This window comes from Capra hircus, chromosome 5 (assembly GCF_001704415.2).
Source record: "Capra hircus breed San Clemente chromosome 5, ASM170441v1, whole genome shotgun sequence".
Classification (NCBI taxonomy): Eukaryota; Metazoa; Chordata; class Mammalia; order Artiodactyla; family Bovidae; genus Capra; species Capra hircus.
Window position 1 is genome coordinate 105,908,829 of NC_030812.1, and position 13,671 is coordinate 105,922,499.

General features: G+C 55.3%; 1 protein-coding gene across 2 annotated transcripts in view; it reads left to right on the top strand.

Annotated features, from left to right (window-relative positions):
* DDX11 (DEAD/H-box helicase 11) overlaps positions 1-13,671 on the top strand; it is a 32,997-nt gene that overhangs the window by 18,446 nt on the left and 880 nt on the right. Inside the window, exons 7-26 of one of the 2 annotated variants that reach the window (XM_018048640.1) lie at positions 554-661; positions 852-939; positions 1,324-1,538; positions 2,023-2,175; positions 3,169-3,215; positions 3,536-3,615; positions 4,437-4,481; positions 4,574-4,641; positions 5,077-5,115; positions 5,279-5,390; positions 5,489-5,620; positions 6,089-6,201; positions 10,962-11,034; positions 11,322-11,425; positions 11,928-12,077; positions 12,336-12,404; positions 12,484-12,584; positions 12,910-12,994; positions 13,219-13,297; positions 13,442-13,596. In XM_018048640.1, the coding sequence (XP_017904129.1) occupies positions 554-661; positions 852-939; positions 1,324-1,538; positions 2,023-2,175; positions 3,169-3,215; positions 3,536-3,615; positions 4,437-4,481; positions 4,574-4,641; positions 5,077-5,115; positions 5,279-5,390; positions 5,489-5,620; positions 6,089-6,201; positions 10,962-11,034; positions 11,322-11,425; positions 11,928-12,077; positions 12,336-12,404; positions 12,484-12,584; positions 12,910-12,994; positions 13,219-13,297; positions 13,442-13,596 (2,016 nt within the window). The remainder of the gene's footprint in view (positions 1-553; positions 662-851; positions 940-1,323; positions 1,539-2,022; positions 2,176-3,168; positions 3,216-3,535; positions 3,616-4,436; positions 4,482-4,573; positions 4,642-5,076; positions 5,116-5,278; positions 5,391-5,488; positions 5,621-6,088; positions 6,202-10,961; positions 11,035-11,321; positions 11,426-11,927; positions 12,078-12,335; positions 12,405-12,483; positions 12,585-12,909; positions 12,995-13,218; positions 13,298-13,441; positions 13,597-13,671) is intronic. The other variant, XM_018048641.1, reaches the window with a different exon arrangement.

Sequence of the window (13,671 nt, forward strand, 5' to 3'; positions counted from 1 at the left end):
GTGGGTGGTGGCAGGCCCCTGTCCTTGGTCTGAGTGTGCATTTGCCTGGGGGCTGGGAGGCCTGTGTGGTTCTGATGCTGCTCTGGCTTCCTGTACTGAAGACTTTTGGTTTTCTCTATTGACATTAGATATCCCCCCTCTCCTTTTCCTCCCCTGGTTCTCAGAGGGGCACACAGAACTGATCTCAGCCTCCTCCTGCTTTATCCCCACCCAGCCCCCAGCCCCTGAGCCCTGGGAGGTGTGTGTGGACCCTCACCCCTACTCCCACACCTCTGACTCTCAGAGTCCTTCTGGTGTCTGAGTTGCCATTGAGGGGACATTCCCTCTTCTGACATGACCGAGCCCCGCAGCGCACCCGGAGCAGAAGCTGGGCGTGACCCAGGGGCGGGGGCCGCCTGGGGTCTGCCGGGGGTAGGGAGATGAGGGTGGTTGCCTTTTTTAGGTCTGAGTCCTGGCCGCCCTCCCCGTTCCCTTGGCCTCTTGGGCCCCGGCCCTCCTCCCTGTGCGGAGTGTTTGGAGTGACGGTCTCCCCCGATACCCCCTCCCTGGGCAGATTTACTACTGCAGCCGGACGCACTCCCAGCTGGCCCAGTTTGTGCATGAGGTACAGAAGAGCCCCTTTGGCCAGGACACCCGGCTGGTCTCCCTGGGCTCTCGGCAGGTGAGAGCCTGGTGCCATCCCACTGGTTTCCATCCCAGAAGGCAGAGACCACCGTGGGGCTGAGGCAGGCCGCAGGGCAGGACGGGCCGTGCTGGTCCCTGGAAGGAAGTGGGAGGGCAGGCAGGCCTTGGGGCTCCCTCCATGTCGCTCAGGCAGCCCCGTTTCTCTTGCCCTCTCCTCGGTCTTACAGAACCTGTGTGTCAATGGGGACGTGCGGAAGCTGGGTTCAGTGCAGCTGATCAATGACCGCTGTGTGGAGATGCAGAGAAGCAAGCATGGTAGCTGCCAACGCTCCAGGCCTCTGGGACCCTCCTGCAGCCCAGGGTGCTGCTGGGAGTGGAGTGGGGAGTGGCTCCAGGGATGCGGGAAGTGGTGGGAGCGAGGGCAAGGCAGACCCGACTTCCTTCCTAAAGAGCCTCACGTGGGGAAGAGGGGCCTGTCTGCCTTTTAGTCCAGATCTAGCCCAAAACCCTGGCTGAGAGATGGTTTTGTAGGCCTTTTCTAGAAAGACAATAAGATGCTGGGATGTTTCAATGAGATCATAAGCAGCAGTTCTGAGAGGTCCATAGGCTCTGCCCCGTGGGAACAGGTCTGGATGGTACAGAACCATTCCTGGCCCCGGGACAGCTGTGGCTTTCTGCCTTTGCCCCTGTGCCCCTCAGAGAGGAAGAGCATCACTGAGGAAGAGGAGCCCACGAGGAGGAGGCAGAGGCAGGAGCCAAGGGCTACCTGCCCCTTCTACAGCCACGAGCGGCTGCAGCTCCTCCGGGACGAGGTCCTAGCGGGGGTGAAGGATGTTGAGCAGTTGGTGGCCCTGGGCAAGGAAGCTCGGGCCTGTCCCTACTATGGGGGCCGGTTCGCCATTCCCGCGGCCCAGGTGAAGACCAGGGGTCGGGCGGTGGTGGTTTTATGTGAGATAGTGTATTGAGCCCATTTTGCAGATAAGGAAACTGAGGCTGAGAGATTGACTTTCCTAGAGTCGCATGGCTCCAGGACCAGAACCCAGGGCTGCCTTGGGGGCACAGAAGGCGCTCCGCAGCCAGGGTCCCAGCCCCCTCCCCCAGGTCCCTCCCCACTTCCAGGGGCACAGAAGGGTCTCTGCAGCTGGGGTCCCAGCCCCCTCCCCATGACTGCCAGTGGTCCACTGGGCTCCAGTTGTATCTGTTTCCTGTTTGGTCCACAGGCTTTCTAGGCAGGGTCTCATGCTCAGGTCACAGCGTGCTGCTCTAGCTTTCTTCTGTCCCTGTATGTGTTCTGGGCGGGAAGTGGAACCATACACACTGGGGCTGCAAGGTGGCTGGGCCAACCCCCCTGGGGGAGGAAGGGGGTCCCGCCCCCTCAGGCCCTCTCTTCCTCTCCAGCTGGTGGTGCTCCCCTATCAGATGCTGCTGCACGCACCCACTCGCCAGGCAGCGGGGATACGGCTGCAGGGCCAGGTGGTGGTCATCGACGAGGCCCACAACCTCATTGACACCATCACCAACATCCACAGCATGGAGGTCAGAGGTTCCCAGGTGGGTGGGCCTCCGTCTTCCCAGACCAGGGCCTGCCTGGGGTGGGGGGCAGGGCGTGTGCTGAGCTGAGACTGGGACCCCCAGCAGGATTTGGGACTGGGCCCAGCCCGGCAGTGGGCACTCTGCATGGTCCTCCTGCCCTGTCACCCGAGGCCTCCAGGTCAGAGTGGCAGGGTGTGAGAAGCGGGTCCTCGCGTGGCTGGATGTTACTGTTGACTCTCCCGTGAGGGATGCTGGAGGGCTGACAGCCGCTGTTTGTTGATTGCTTGTTACGTGCCTTGCACCGTGTTGGCGGGGCCCCCTGACTGCATCGGGCTGGTCCTGTTAACTCTGACTGGAGTCTGAGGGAGGTTGAGCGCTGTCCCTGAGGGCTTCCATGGAGGCTCAGACAGTAAAGAATCTTGTCTGCAACATGGGAGACCTGGGTTTGATCCCTGGGTTAGAAAGATACCCTGGAGAAGGGAATAGGTAGGTACCTACTCCAGTATTCTTGCCTGGAGAATCCCCATGGACAGAGGAGCCTGGTGGGCTACAACCTATGGGGGTCGCAGAGAGTTGGACACGACTGAGCGACTTTGAGGTCAGTAGATTTGACCACTGGCTCTTGATCCTTAAGCCCACATGACGCTCCCCTCGACAGACCTGGGCTAGGGTGTGAGGGTTGCCTTGAACCGTCTCTCTCAGCAGACGGTGTGTCCTTCCTGTCCCAGGAAACACTAGCAGAGATGTTCTTTACGTGCGAGCATTGCCATCTGGCTTTTCCCTGACCCTCACTGGACGCCACAGCAGCAGTCTGCCTCCCCCTGTCTCTCGGCCCCACCAGCCAAAGGGCCTTGAAAACCCACACGTTGGTCTGCCCCAGCTCCCCCTGCATTTCGACTGTCCCGAGTGTCCTGAGTTGGCATAGTCAGGCATCCAGGGGTCACTGGCACTGCCCAGGGTGGCTTGCCCAGGTCTGCTCCACCCTCTCACCCGCACTGTCTCCTCCCCCAGCTCTGCCAGGCCCACAGCCAGCTGCTCCAGTACACAGAACGATACGGGTGAGACGCTGCCTCCTAGGGGGTTGGGAAGGCCCCGCTCAGCCCTGGTGCCCCAAAGCCTACCTGCGAGAGGAGGCATCGTGGGGGGTGTCTGGCCTGGGCTCAGAGGAGTGGGCCAGCATGCCCTTCACCTCCTGGTTCGTTGGGCTTGCACCCCACTAGGCCGTGGAGGCCTTGGGCCCTGGCCAGCCTGTCTTCTGGGAGAGCTGGCTGCAGCTCATGCCCCAGTTGGGAAGGTGGCAGACAGGAAGGTCCCAGCTTGGGACCAGGAGGGGAGTTGGGATCCTTCCCACTGATATGCTTGGGTTTCCCCCTTCCAGGAAGCGCCTGAAGGCCAAGAACCTGATGTACATCAAGCAGCTCCTGTATCTGCTGGAAAAGTTCGTGGCTGTGCTGGGCGGTGAGGAGCCTCCCCGCCCGCCCTGAGTCTGCTGGAGCCCGGTCTCCGGATGCCAGTCAGCACCTCCAGGGTTCTGGTCACAGGGATCGTTGCAGCCATTGATTTAGAAATCCTCATCTGTCCCCGCTTAGATGCTTTTTAGAGCCTGGTTGTGTATGCTCCTGTCCTGAGTCCTTTTTACTTGGCCAGGCCCTCTCCTTGGGTGGCAACACCCATCACATGTTGTGCTATAAACGTGTGTATGACCCTGTTGGTGCTGGGACTCAGGGCTCGGTGCTCCCACGAGGAGGGTGGCATAGGCGTGCTCAGCCTCAGGGCAGTAACTGAAGCCCGGGGCAGGGGCATGGCCGGCCGCTGGTTCATGAGCCCAGTGAGAGGGACTGGAGTCCCTGGCTCCTGGCCCCACGCTCCTTTGTCTTCCTCTGTGTGGCAGCATCCCTTTGCTGAGTCCCTTTGCCCGTAGAAGCTGAAGTGCAGAGGGCAGGGGAGTTTCCAGGGGATCTCAGCTCGGTGCTCTTCAATTGGTCTCTGCCCTGCAGCCTGGGGGTCTCCTGCTCACGCCTGTAGGAATGGGGGTGGGGGTCCCTGTGCTTGCCTTGCAAAGGGTGACATTGCCAGGCTCGGGCTGTACATGCAACATGTGGGTCAGACCTCCGGGCCTCTGGGATATCCTGCCCCCCTCCAACGGGTCCTTTGGGTGCTGTAAGTGGCAGAAGACCCCTTCAGACAGCAACGTTCTTGCTCGATAACTACAGAGCAGAGGGAGAGGACAGGGGCCGGGCCCACTGTCCTGACCTGTTTGATTCTCTTTTTTTTTTTAGGGAACATTAAGCAAAATCCCAACACACAGACCCTCTCGCAGGCAGGTAAGAACGGGCGGCAGCTGTTGGTGAGCTTCCCTCTGGGATGCAGGCCCTGGTCCCCGGGGGGGACGTCTGGCCCGCATGTTTGTTGTCAGGGACAGAGCTGAAGACCATCAACGACTTCCTCTTCCAGAGCGAGATCGACAACATCAACCTGTTCAAGGTAGGTCATTACCTTTGGGGGTAGGCACCCCCATGCTCCTTTATTGTTCCCCATCCGTGGGCAGGACTCTGCATGAAGACCGTGGAAGGAATCAAAAGTGAGTTCCTTCTGTCCTTGAGCAGCTCAGAGGCCTGAGGGTCTGTGGGATAACTTAACCCTTGCACACAGCTCATGTCAGAGGAGAGGGGTCATCAGCTTACTGTGATGACAGCTGTGCTTTTCTCTGTGTGTGATAAGCTGGTGCTTCCAGGTTCCCCCTTTCTCCTCTCTGCAGTAATGGGAGCAGGGACAGAGGAGAGGCCCCAGGCGGGAGGCTGACGTGGCCACCGGAGGCTTCTGGCACCGGGGGTGGTGGGCCCACTCCCAGGCCTGTGGAAGATGTCTCTCCAGCTGTATCCATTTTCATGGCGCCTCTGGCCGGGTGTGTTTTTGCAGGTGCGGCGTTACTGTGAGAAGAGCAAGATCAGCAGAAAGGTACCCGACCCTCTGCTCAGCCCAAGGCTGCCCCACGTGCCCCTCTCTCCTGCCCTGCAGAAGCACCAGGGCACCTGTCCCTGTGTTCACTTGGGGCAGCTCATGGGTGGGCAGAGAGGCCCGACCGTCTCCCCTCACGGCCGCTGCTCTCATCCCATCCCAGCTCCTTGGCTTCACAGAGAGGTACGGGGCAGTCCTGGTGCCCTCCATGGAGCAGCCCAAACTATCCGGCTTCCAGGACTTCCTGCAGAGCCTGCAGCCTGGGGCGACGGCGGGTGAGTGGGGACAGGCAGCCTGGGTTGCAGCCTTCCTCGTGTGAGTGGTCTTTGTCCTCCGTCCAGAGTCGCTGACCCCCTTCCTCTGCTCTGTGCAGCCCCTGCCACCCCTGCAGAGGTGGAAGAGGACCGGTCTCCGCCGCCTGCTTCCCCGCTGATGCACGTTGAAGGCTTCCTCGAGGCTCTCACCACTGCCAACCAGGATGGCCGGGTCATCCTGAGCCGCCAAGGTAACTGGGAGGAGCCAGGCTTCTTCACCTCCAGTTGGTGTTCATACCTTGCTGGGTTAAGACAGGGAAACGGCCGTCTGTGACCCGCGCCGGTGTCAAGGGGGCGAGGAGGAGGACATGGAGGTGCTGGGCTGCTGGCCAGCCTTGGCGAGGTTACCTGAGAAGCTGCGCGGCCCGGTGTGAAGGTCAGGGGGGCTGTGTTGGAGTATGGCCCCGTCACCTACAAGCTGCGTAACTGGGACCAGCTTCTCCCCAAACCTCAGTCCCTCGTGTGGGAAGGGAGACGATTGTGCGTCTCCCTCGTGGTTGTCCTGGGGATGAAATGGGTCTCATTTAAAGAGAAAGCAGCATCGCTGTGGCTCCTGTGTGGACCTGACTGGACACCATCTTTATCTCAGACAGATGGAGGTTTTGGTTGGCTTGCACCCGCCTGCCCTTCTGCATGTGGCTGTCTTTTTTTGTCTGCAGGCAGCCTCAGCCAGAGCAGCCTCAAGTTCCTGCTCCTGAACCCAGCCGTGCACTTCACCCAGGTGGTGAAGGAATGCCGGGCAGTGATCATTGCGGGCGGCACCATGCAGCCGGTAAGGACGCGGCCTAGCCTTACGCCTGGGTATTGGGAGGGGAAGGATCCCTGGCCAATAGGGCCGGGGGTGGAAGGGTAGGAGGGTGGGGTAGGGGTGCAGCTTGAGCCAGCCAAGCAGTGTCCACCAGGTGGCATTGCTATTCTGTGTCTAGGCCAGTATCTGGGGTCAGGCAGACACAGATATTTGGGTCTCTTCCAGAGAAAGCCGTCCTGGAGTTTCAGACCCAGAATGCAGTGGCCTCCCCTTGTTGTACCCACGCTAGATACAATCATCTCTCTCTCTTTTATAAACTTAAGTTTTAATATACACATTTTCAGTTCAGTTCAGTCGCTCAGTTGTGTCCGACTCTTTGCGACCCCATTAATTGCAGCACGCCAGGCCTCCCTGTCCATCACCAACTCCCGGAGTTCACTCAGATTCACGTCCATTGAGTTGGTGATGCCATCCAGCCATCTCATCCTCTGTCATCCCCTTTTCCTCCTGCCCCCAATCCCTCCCAGCATCAGAGTCTTTTCTAATGAGTCAACTCTTCCCATGAGGTGGCCAAAGTATTGGAGTTTCAGCTTTAGCATCAGTCCTTCCAAAGAAATCCCAGGGCTAATCTCCTTCAGAATGGACTGGTTGGATCTCCTTGCAGTCCAAGGGACTCTCAAGAGTCTTCTCTAACACCACAGTTCAAAAGCATCAATTGTTCGGCGCTCAGCTTTCTTCACAGTCCAACTCTCACATCCATACATGACCACTGGAAAAAGCATAGCCTTGACTAGATGGACCTTTGTTGGCAAAGTAATGTCTCTGCTTTTGAATATGCTGTCTAGGTTGGTCATAACTTTCCTTCCAAGGAGTAAGCGTCTTTTAATTTCATGGTTACAGTCACCATCTGCAGTGATTTTGGAGCCCCCAAAAATCATACACTGTTTCCATTGTTTCCCCATCTATTTCCCATGAAGTGATGGGACCGGATGCCATGATCTTAGTTTTCTGAATGTTGAGCTTTAAGCCAACTTTTTCACTCTTCTCTTCCACTTTCATCAAGAGGCTTTTTAGTTCCTCTTCACTTTCTGCCATAAGGGTGGTGTCATCTGCATATCTGAGGTTATTGATATTTCTCCCGGCAGTCTTGATTCCAGCTTGTGTTTCTTCCAGTCCAGCATTTCTCATGATGTACTCTGCATAGAAGTTAAATAAGCAGGGTGACAATATACAGCCTTGCTGTACTCCTTTTCTTTTTTGGAACCAATCTGTTGTTCCATGTCCAGTTCTAACTGTTGCTTCCTGACCTGCATATAGGTTTCTCAAGAGGCAGGTCAGGTGGTCTGGTATTCCCATCTCTATCAGAATATTCTATAGTTTATTGTGATCCACACAGTCAAAGGCTTTGGCATAGTCAATAAAGCAGAAATAGATGTTTTTCTGGAACTCTCTTGCTTTTTTGATGATCCAGCAGATGTTGGCAATTTGATCTCTGGTTCCTCTGCCTTTTCTAAAACCAGCTGGAACATCAGGGAGTTCACGGTTCACATATTGCTGAAGCCTGGCTTGGAGAATTTTGAGCATTACTTTACTAGCGTGTGAGATGAGTGCAGTTGTGCGGTAGTTTGAGCATTCTTTGGCATTGCCTTTCTTTGGAATTGGAATAAAAACTGACCTTTTCCAGTCCTGTGGCCACTGCTGAGTTTTCCAAATTTGCTGGCATATTGAGTGCAGCACTTTCACAGCATCATCTTTCAGGATTTGAAATAGCTCAACTGGAATTCCATCACCTCCACTAGCTTTGTTCATAGTGATGCTTCCTTGGTGTCTCTAATTTTTTTGAAGAGATCTCTAGTCTTTCCCATTCTGTTGTTTTCCTCTATTTCTTTGCATTGATCGCTGAGGAAGGCTTTCTTATCTCTCCTTTAGAACTCTGCATTCAGATGCTTATATCTTTCCTTTTCTCCTTTGCTTTTCGCTTCTCTTCTTTTCCACAGCTATTTGTAAGGCCTCCCCAGACAGCCATTTTGCTTTTTTGCATTTCTTTTCCATGGGGATGGTCTTGATCCCTGTCTCCTGTATAATGTCATGAACCTCAGTCCATAGTTCATCAGGCACTCTATCAGATCTAGTCCTTTAAATCTATTTCTCACTTCCACTGTATAATCGTAAGGGATTTGATTTAGGTCATACCTGAATAGTCTAGTGGTCTTCCCTACTTTCTTCAGTGTAAGTCTGAATTTGGCAATAAGGGGAGTTCATGATCTGAGCCACAGTCAGCTCCTGGTCTTGTTTTTGGTGACTGTATAGAGCTTTTCCATCTTTGGCTGCAAAGAATAAAATCAATCTGATTTCGGTGTTGACCATCTGGTGATGTCCATGTGTGGAGTCTTCTCTTGTGTTGTTGGAAGAGGATGTTTGCTATGACCAGTGCATTTTCTTGGCAAAACTCTATTAGTCTTTGCCCTGCTTCATTCCGTATTCCAAGGCCAAATTTGCCTGTTACTCCAGGTGTTTCTTGACTTCCTACTTTTGCATTCCAGTCCCCTATAATGAAAAGGACATCTTTTTGGGGTGTTAGTTCTAAAAGGTCTTGTAGGTCTTCATAGAACTGTTCAACTTCAGCTTCTTCAGCATTACTGGTTGGGGCACAGACTTGGATTACTGTGATATTGAATGGTTTGCCTTGGAGACGAACAGAGATCATTCTGTCGTTTTTGAGATTGCATCCAAGTACTGCATTTCGGACTCTTTTGTTGACCATGATGGCTACTCCATTTCTTCTAAGGTATTCCTGTCCGCAGTAGTAGATATAATGGTCATCTGAGTTAAATTCACCATTCCAGTCCATTTTAGTTCGCTGATTCCTAGAATGTGGACGATCACTCTTGCCCTCTCCTGTTTGACCACTTCCAATTTGCCTTGATTCATGGACCTGACTTTCCAGGTTCCTATGCAATATTGCTCTTTACAGTATTGGACCTTGCTTCTATCACCAGTCACATCCACAACTGGGTATTGTTTTTGCTTTGGCTCCATCCCTTCCTTCTTTCTGGAGTTATTTCTCCACTGAACTCCAGTATCGTGTTGGGCACCTACTGACCTGGGGAGTTCCTCTCTCAGTAGCCTGTCATTTTGCCTTTTCATACTTATTTCATACTGATACACATTTAGGGGAGTCTAATAGGAAATCAATAATAGATTGTAATTCCACCAGGAAAAGACAGATTTTGGTGTACATTATTATTACAGAATTTGCGTATGTAATTGTTACAGATATACAGACACATTTTGAAAACAAAAGCGGTGTCTCCACACGCTGCTATTGTCATTTGCTTTTTTCACTCAGCAGCAAAACGTCTTAAATGTTTTTCCTCGTCAGCAAATTGGCATTTATCCTGCCCAACTCTGGCTGCCCTTTATTCCGTTACATGACTATGTTATTATATATGACTGCTCCTCAGTGGACAGACTTAGGACATAGTTTTCAGAACTTGTGAATCCACAGTGATGTTTCTGTATCAAAACCAGTCATTTTACTTGACTTTACACAATGCCTCTTAAGCTGCAGTTTGGTTTCTTATAGCACATTAACGTAATTCTTTGCTCTGTCCCACAATGTACTTAGAACAGTTGTAAAATTCTAGCAACACTCGAACAGTAAACTGTGGATTGAATTCGTTTACCTGCAGTTATTCTTTGCCCTTGAAGTGCCCCTCCAAGGGAGTGTGGTCACTAGGCGTGGAAAGCCAGCTCTTCTCTGTGCAGTTGTGGTTTAAGTTTGATAGGTAGCCAGGCTTTCTTGGTTTCAGTTTGTTTTCAGTTTCACAGTTTGCCTTGTTGCTTTCTTGTGTTCTAAGAGATGTCCACATCTGCATGGTTCAGAAGGCAGAACTGTAACAGCACGTATTCAGTCTAACTGCTTTCCTCTCCAAACTTCTGTTCCCATAAGTAACCCTTTAATTAGCTTCCGATCTGTCTCTCCGGTGTTCCACTGTGTGTGTGTGTGGTGTGTGTGGGTATCACTCCTCAGCCTTTTCACCAAGATGAATTATATTATGGGGTCTTCCCTGGCGGTTCACTGGTGAAGAACCTGCCTGCCAATGCAGGAGATGCAAGAGTCCTGGAAAACCCCACAGACGGAGGAGCCTGGTGGGCTGCAGTCCATGGGGTCGCAAAGAGTCGAACACGACTGAGCGACTTCCCTTTCACTTTTCACTTTCATGCACTGGAGAAGGAAATGGCAACCCACTCCAGTGTTCTTGCCAGGAGAATCCAGGGACGGGGGAGCCTGGTGGGCTGCCGTCTATGGGTCACCCGTCAAAGTCCCCTCCCCAGGAGTTGTTCTGCTCTGTACTCTGTATCCCACCAGCAGCCTACAAGAATACCTATTTTCCAGAGAGTACTCAAATTTGGGGAATTTTGCCCATTTGATAGGTGAAAAACCTGGAGCCCTATAAAAAATACAAATGTGCATGTCTTCCCACTACAGATTCTTACTCAGTAGTTTGGGCTGGGCTTGACCATGCATATATTTTTTTTTTCCAAAGTGATTCTGTTGCACAGCCAGGGCTGAGACGCCCTCTGCCAGGTTGCTGAATTTCCCGCGTTGTTCCCTCAGGTGGTTGGAATGAGGCTGCCAACACCGGCTACCGTTAGTTCTGTCTTTTCTTCCAGTGAATCTGTTAGCAGGCTTTCCCTGTATCTCTCTCCTGTTCTTAAGCACTTGCCCCCTCCCGGCCCAGCCCTCTGGGAGGTGACGGTGCTGGCCTTGTGCTCTGCAGGTGTCCGACTTCCGGGAGCAGCTGCTGGTCGGTGCCGGGGTGGAAGCGGAGCGCGTGGTGGAGTTCTCCTGTGGTGAGGACCCAGGCCCGGGGCGGTGGCGGGGGGCCCTTGTCACAGTCCAGCCGTGTGTTATGATCAGCCAGGGACTGATGGAAGCCATGGTGGTAGGGCTGGGAGTAGGGGGGAGCTTCTGGCCCTGAGGCCCTCTGTCTGCTTGTGGAGGCCTGGGTGTCCCAAGTTGGTTTTCCGTGGGAGTGGGGCAGAGGGTGGGTGCCGTAACTTGCTGGTCTGGGTCTGGGAGACAGGGCTGGGGGTGGGGGCCGTTCTCCGTGGACTCAGCCTCACTGGGTCTCGCCCAGGTCACGTGATCCCTCCAGATCACATCCTGCCCCTCATCATCTGCAGCGGGCCCTCCAACCAGATGCTGGACTTCACATATCAGAAGAGGGGGCTGCCTCAGATGGTCAGTCCAGCCAGCGTGCTTGCCGGTGGCCTTCATGGGGGTGGGAGATGGATTTAGGGCTGGGGCACTCTGGCCAGTCCCAGGTGTTCAGGCTCTGGGTCTCCCATCTCAGCTGGCACACGTTGAGCAGTGTCTGTGTGGACGTCCACCAGGGAGGGACGGAGCTGCCCCACCCTCACCCTTTAGCAGAGTGTACGAGCAAGCTGCTCACTACCTTGGTTCTCTTGCTATGTGGCTGGGGGTGCTGGGCACAGCTCTAGGGGCTCACCTGGGCAGGTGTGGGGGTGCTGGGCACAGCTCTAGGGGCCCGTCTGCAGTTTTCTGTGCCTGATTTGTCATAGAAGCATCAGCTGGGCCTGTGGTAGGGAGGGTGGCACACGACCCACTGAGGTGGCGCCGCCTGGCTGCACCCCATAGCCGATCGCAGCCACCCTGGCCTTGGTCCGTGGCTTTGAGCCTTCCGGGAGGGGCTGCAGGATTGGCTCTCGTCTCCCCTCCCTAGATGGACGAGACGGGCCGCATTCTCTGTAACCTGTGCAATGTGGTGCCGGGAGGGGTGGTCTGCTTCTTCCCCTCCTACGAGTACCAACAGCAGGTCTGCGCCCACTGGGAGAAGAGTGGCCTGCTGGCCCGCCTGACCATCAGGAAAAGGGTGAGTGGTCGGCACTCAGCTGGACTTACCACCTGAGAGACGGTGGCACCCAGAGTTCCTCCCGGGGTTCCTCGTGTGCGGGGGCTGCCCCTAGTGTCTCATCCCTACTTCCAGTCCTGATACCAGGCCGGGGGGTGCCCTTCAGGATGCCAGCTCTGTGGGCTTTTCCAGTCCCCACAAAACTTTAAGGCTAAGAGTGACCCAACACCCAGGCAATCTGTGACCCTTTTCTGGGAGATGTTCTCTGTTTACCTTCAGATATTTCAGGAGCCCAGGAAAGCAAACAGGGTGGAGCAGGTGTTGCTGGAATATTCCAGGTGCATTAAGGTGAGGCTGCCGGTCCCCAGAGCCCCTGAAGGGGGCACCCACTGTCTGGCGCTGCAGCTCTGGGCTGGTGTTTCCACAGCACTGTGGCCAGGCCCGGGGCACGGAGACGGGTGCCCTGCTGCTCTCCGTGGTTGGGGGGAAGATGAGCGAAGGCATCAACTTCTCTGACAACCTTGGGCGGTAAGCAGTGGCTTCTCACCCCTCGGGCTCTAACTTTGCATCTGGGCTGACGGCTCAGATCCACAACTGCGAGGGGCCTGGACTCACCAACTCTGGATTGGGCCCTTTGGGGCCAGTTGGGAAACCAGGCTGCCCTCACTGGATCAGGACTCGGTTCCTTGGTCTAGACTAGACATCTGGGCTGATGAGAGAACTTGCTCCAGGTGGCAGGGATGAGGGGAAGGAGAGGCTGAAGGAAGCTGGTGACGGTGGGTGAGGATGGGCCCCTCATCCTGCGCCTTGGGAACCGCCCATGTGCCCCGGCTCATGTGTGCCTCCGCCCTAGGTGTGTGGTCATGGTGGGCATGCCCTATCCCAACATCATGTCTCCAGAGCTGCAGGAGAAGATGGCTTACCTGGACCAGACGCTTGTGAGTACCCCCGTGCCTCCCATGGCCGCAACTACCCCTCGATGTGTGTGCCTGTTTGCCCCAGAGGGATGGACGTGCTTCCATACTCCTGGGTGTTTTCGTGCCGTCACCTGTTGTATCGGCTGCTGGTGCCCGTGAGGCCCACTGGTCTCGCCCAAGAGCCTTGGTGAACCCCTCGCAGGAGGCAGGCATCAACCCTGACGGGTCCTCTCTGCCCTTCACAGCCCAGAGCCCCAGGCCAGGGCCGCCCCGGGAAGGCACTGGTGGAGAACCTGTGCATGAAGGCTGTCAACCAGTCCATAGGTGAGTCTGGGGCGGTGCTGCTGGCGGGAGGGGTGGCTGCGGGCTGAGGTGACAGGAAGGAGCAGTTTCACCTGCCGTCTCTCCAGCCTGAGCATTGAGCAAGGAGAGGGACACACTAGGAAGACCCATCCCCATTCTGTCCAGGCAGGGCCATCAGGCACCAGAAGGACTTTGCCAGCATAGTGCTCCTGGACCAACGGTACGCCTCCCCGGCCATCCAGGCCAAGCTGCCGGCCTGGATCCGGGACCGTGTGGAGGTCAAAGCTACCTTTGGCCCTGCCTTTGCTGCTCTGCGGAAGGTCAGTCCTGCCCGTCTCCTGCCTCCCTGAGACTCTGCCGCCCCTGCCCCAGTCTGGTGTCATGGTCTTTTCCTC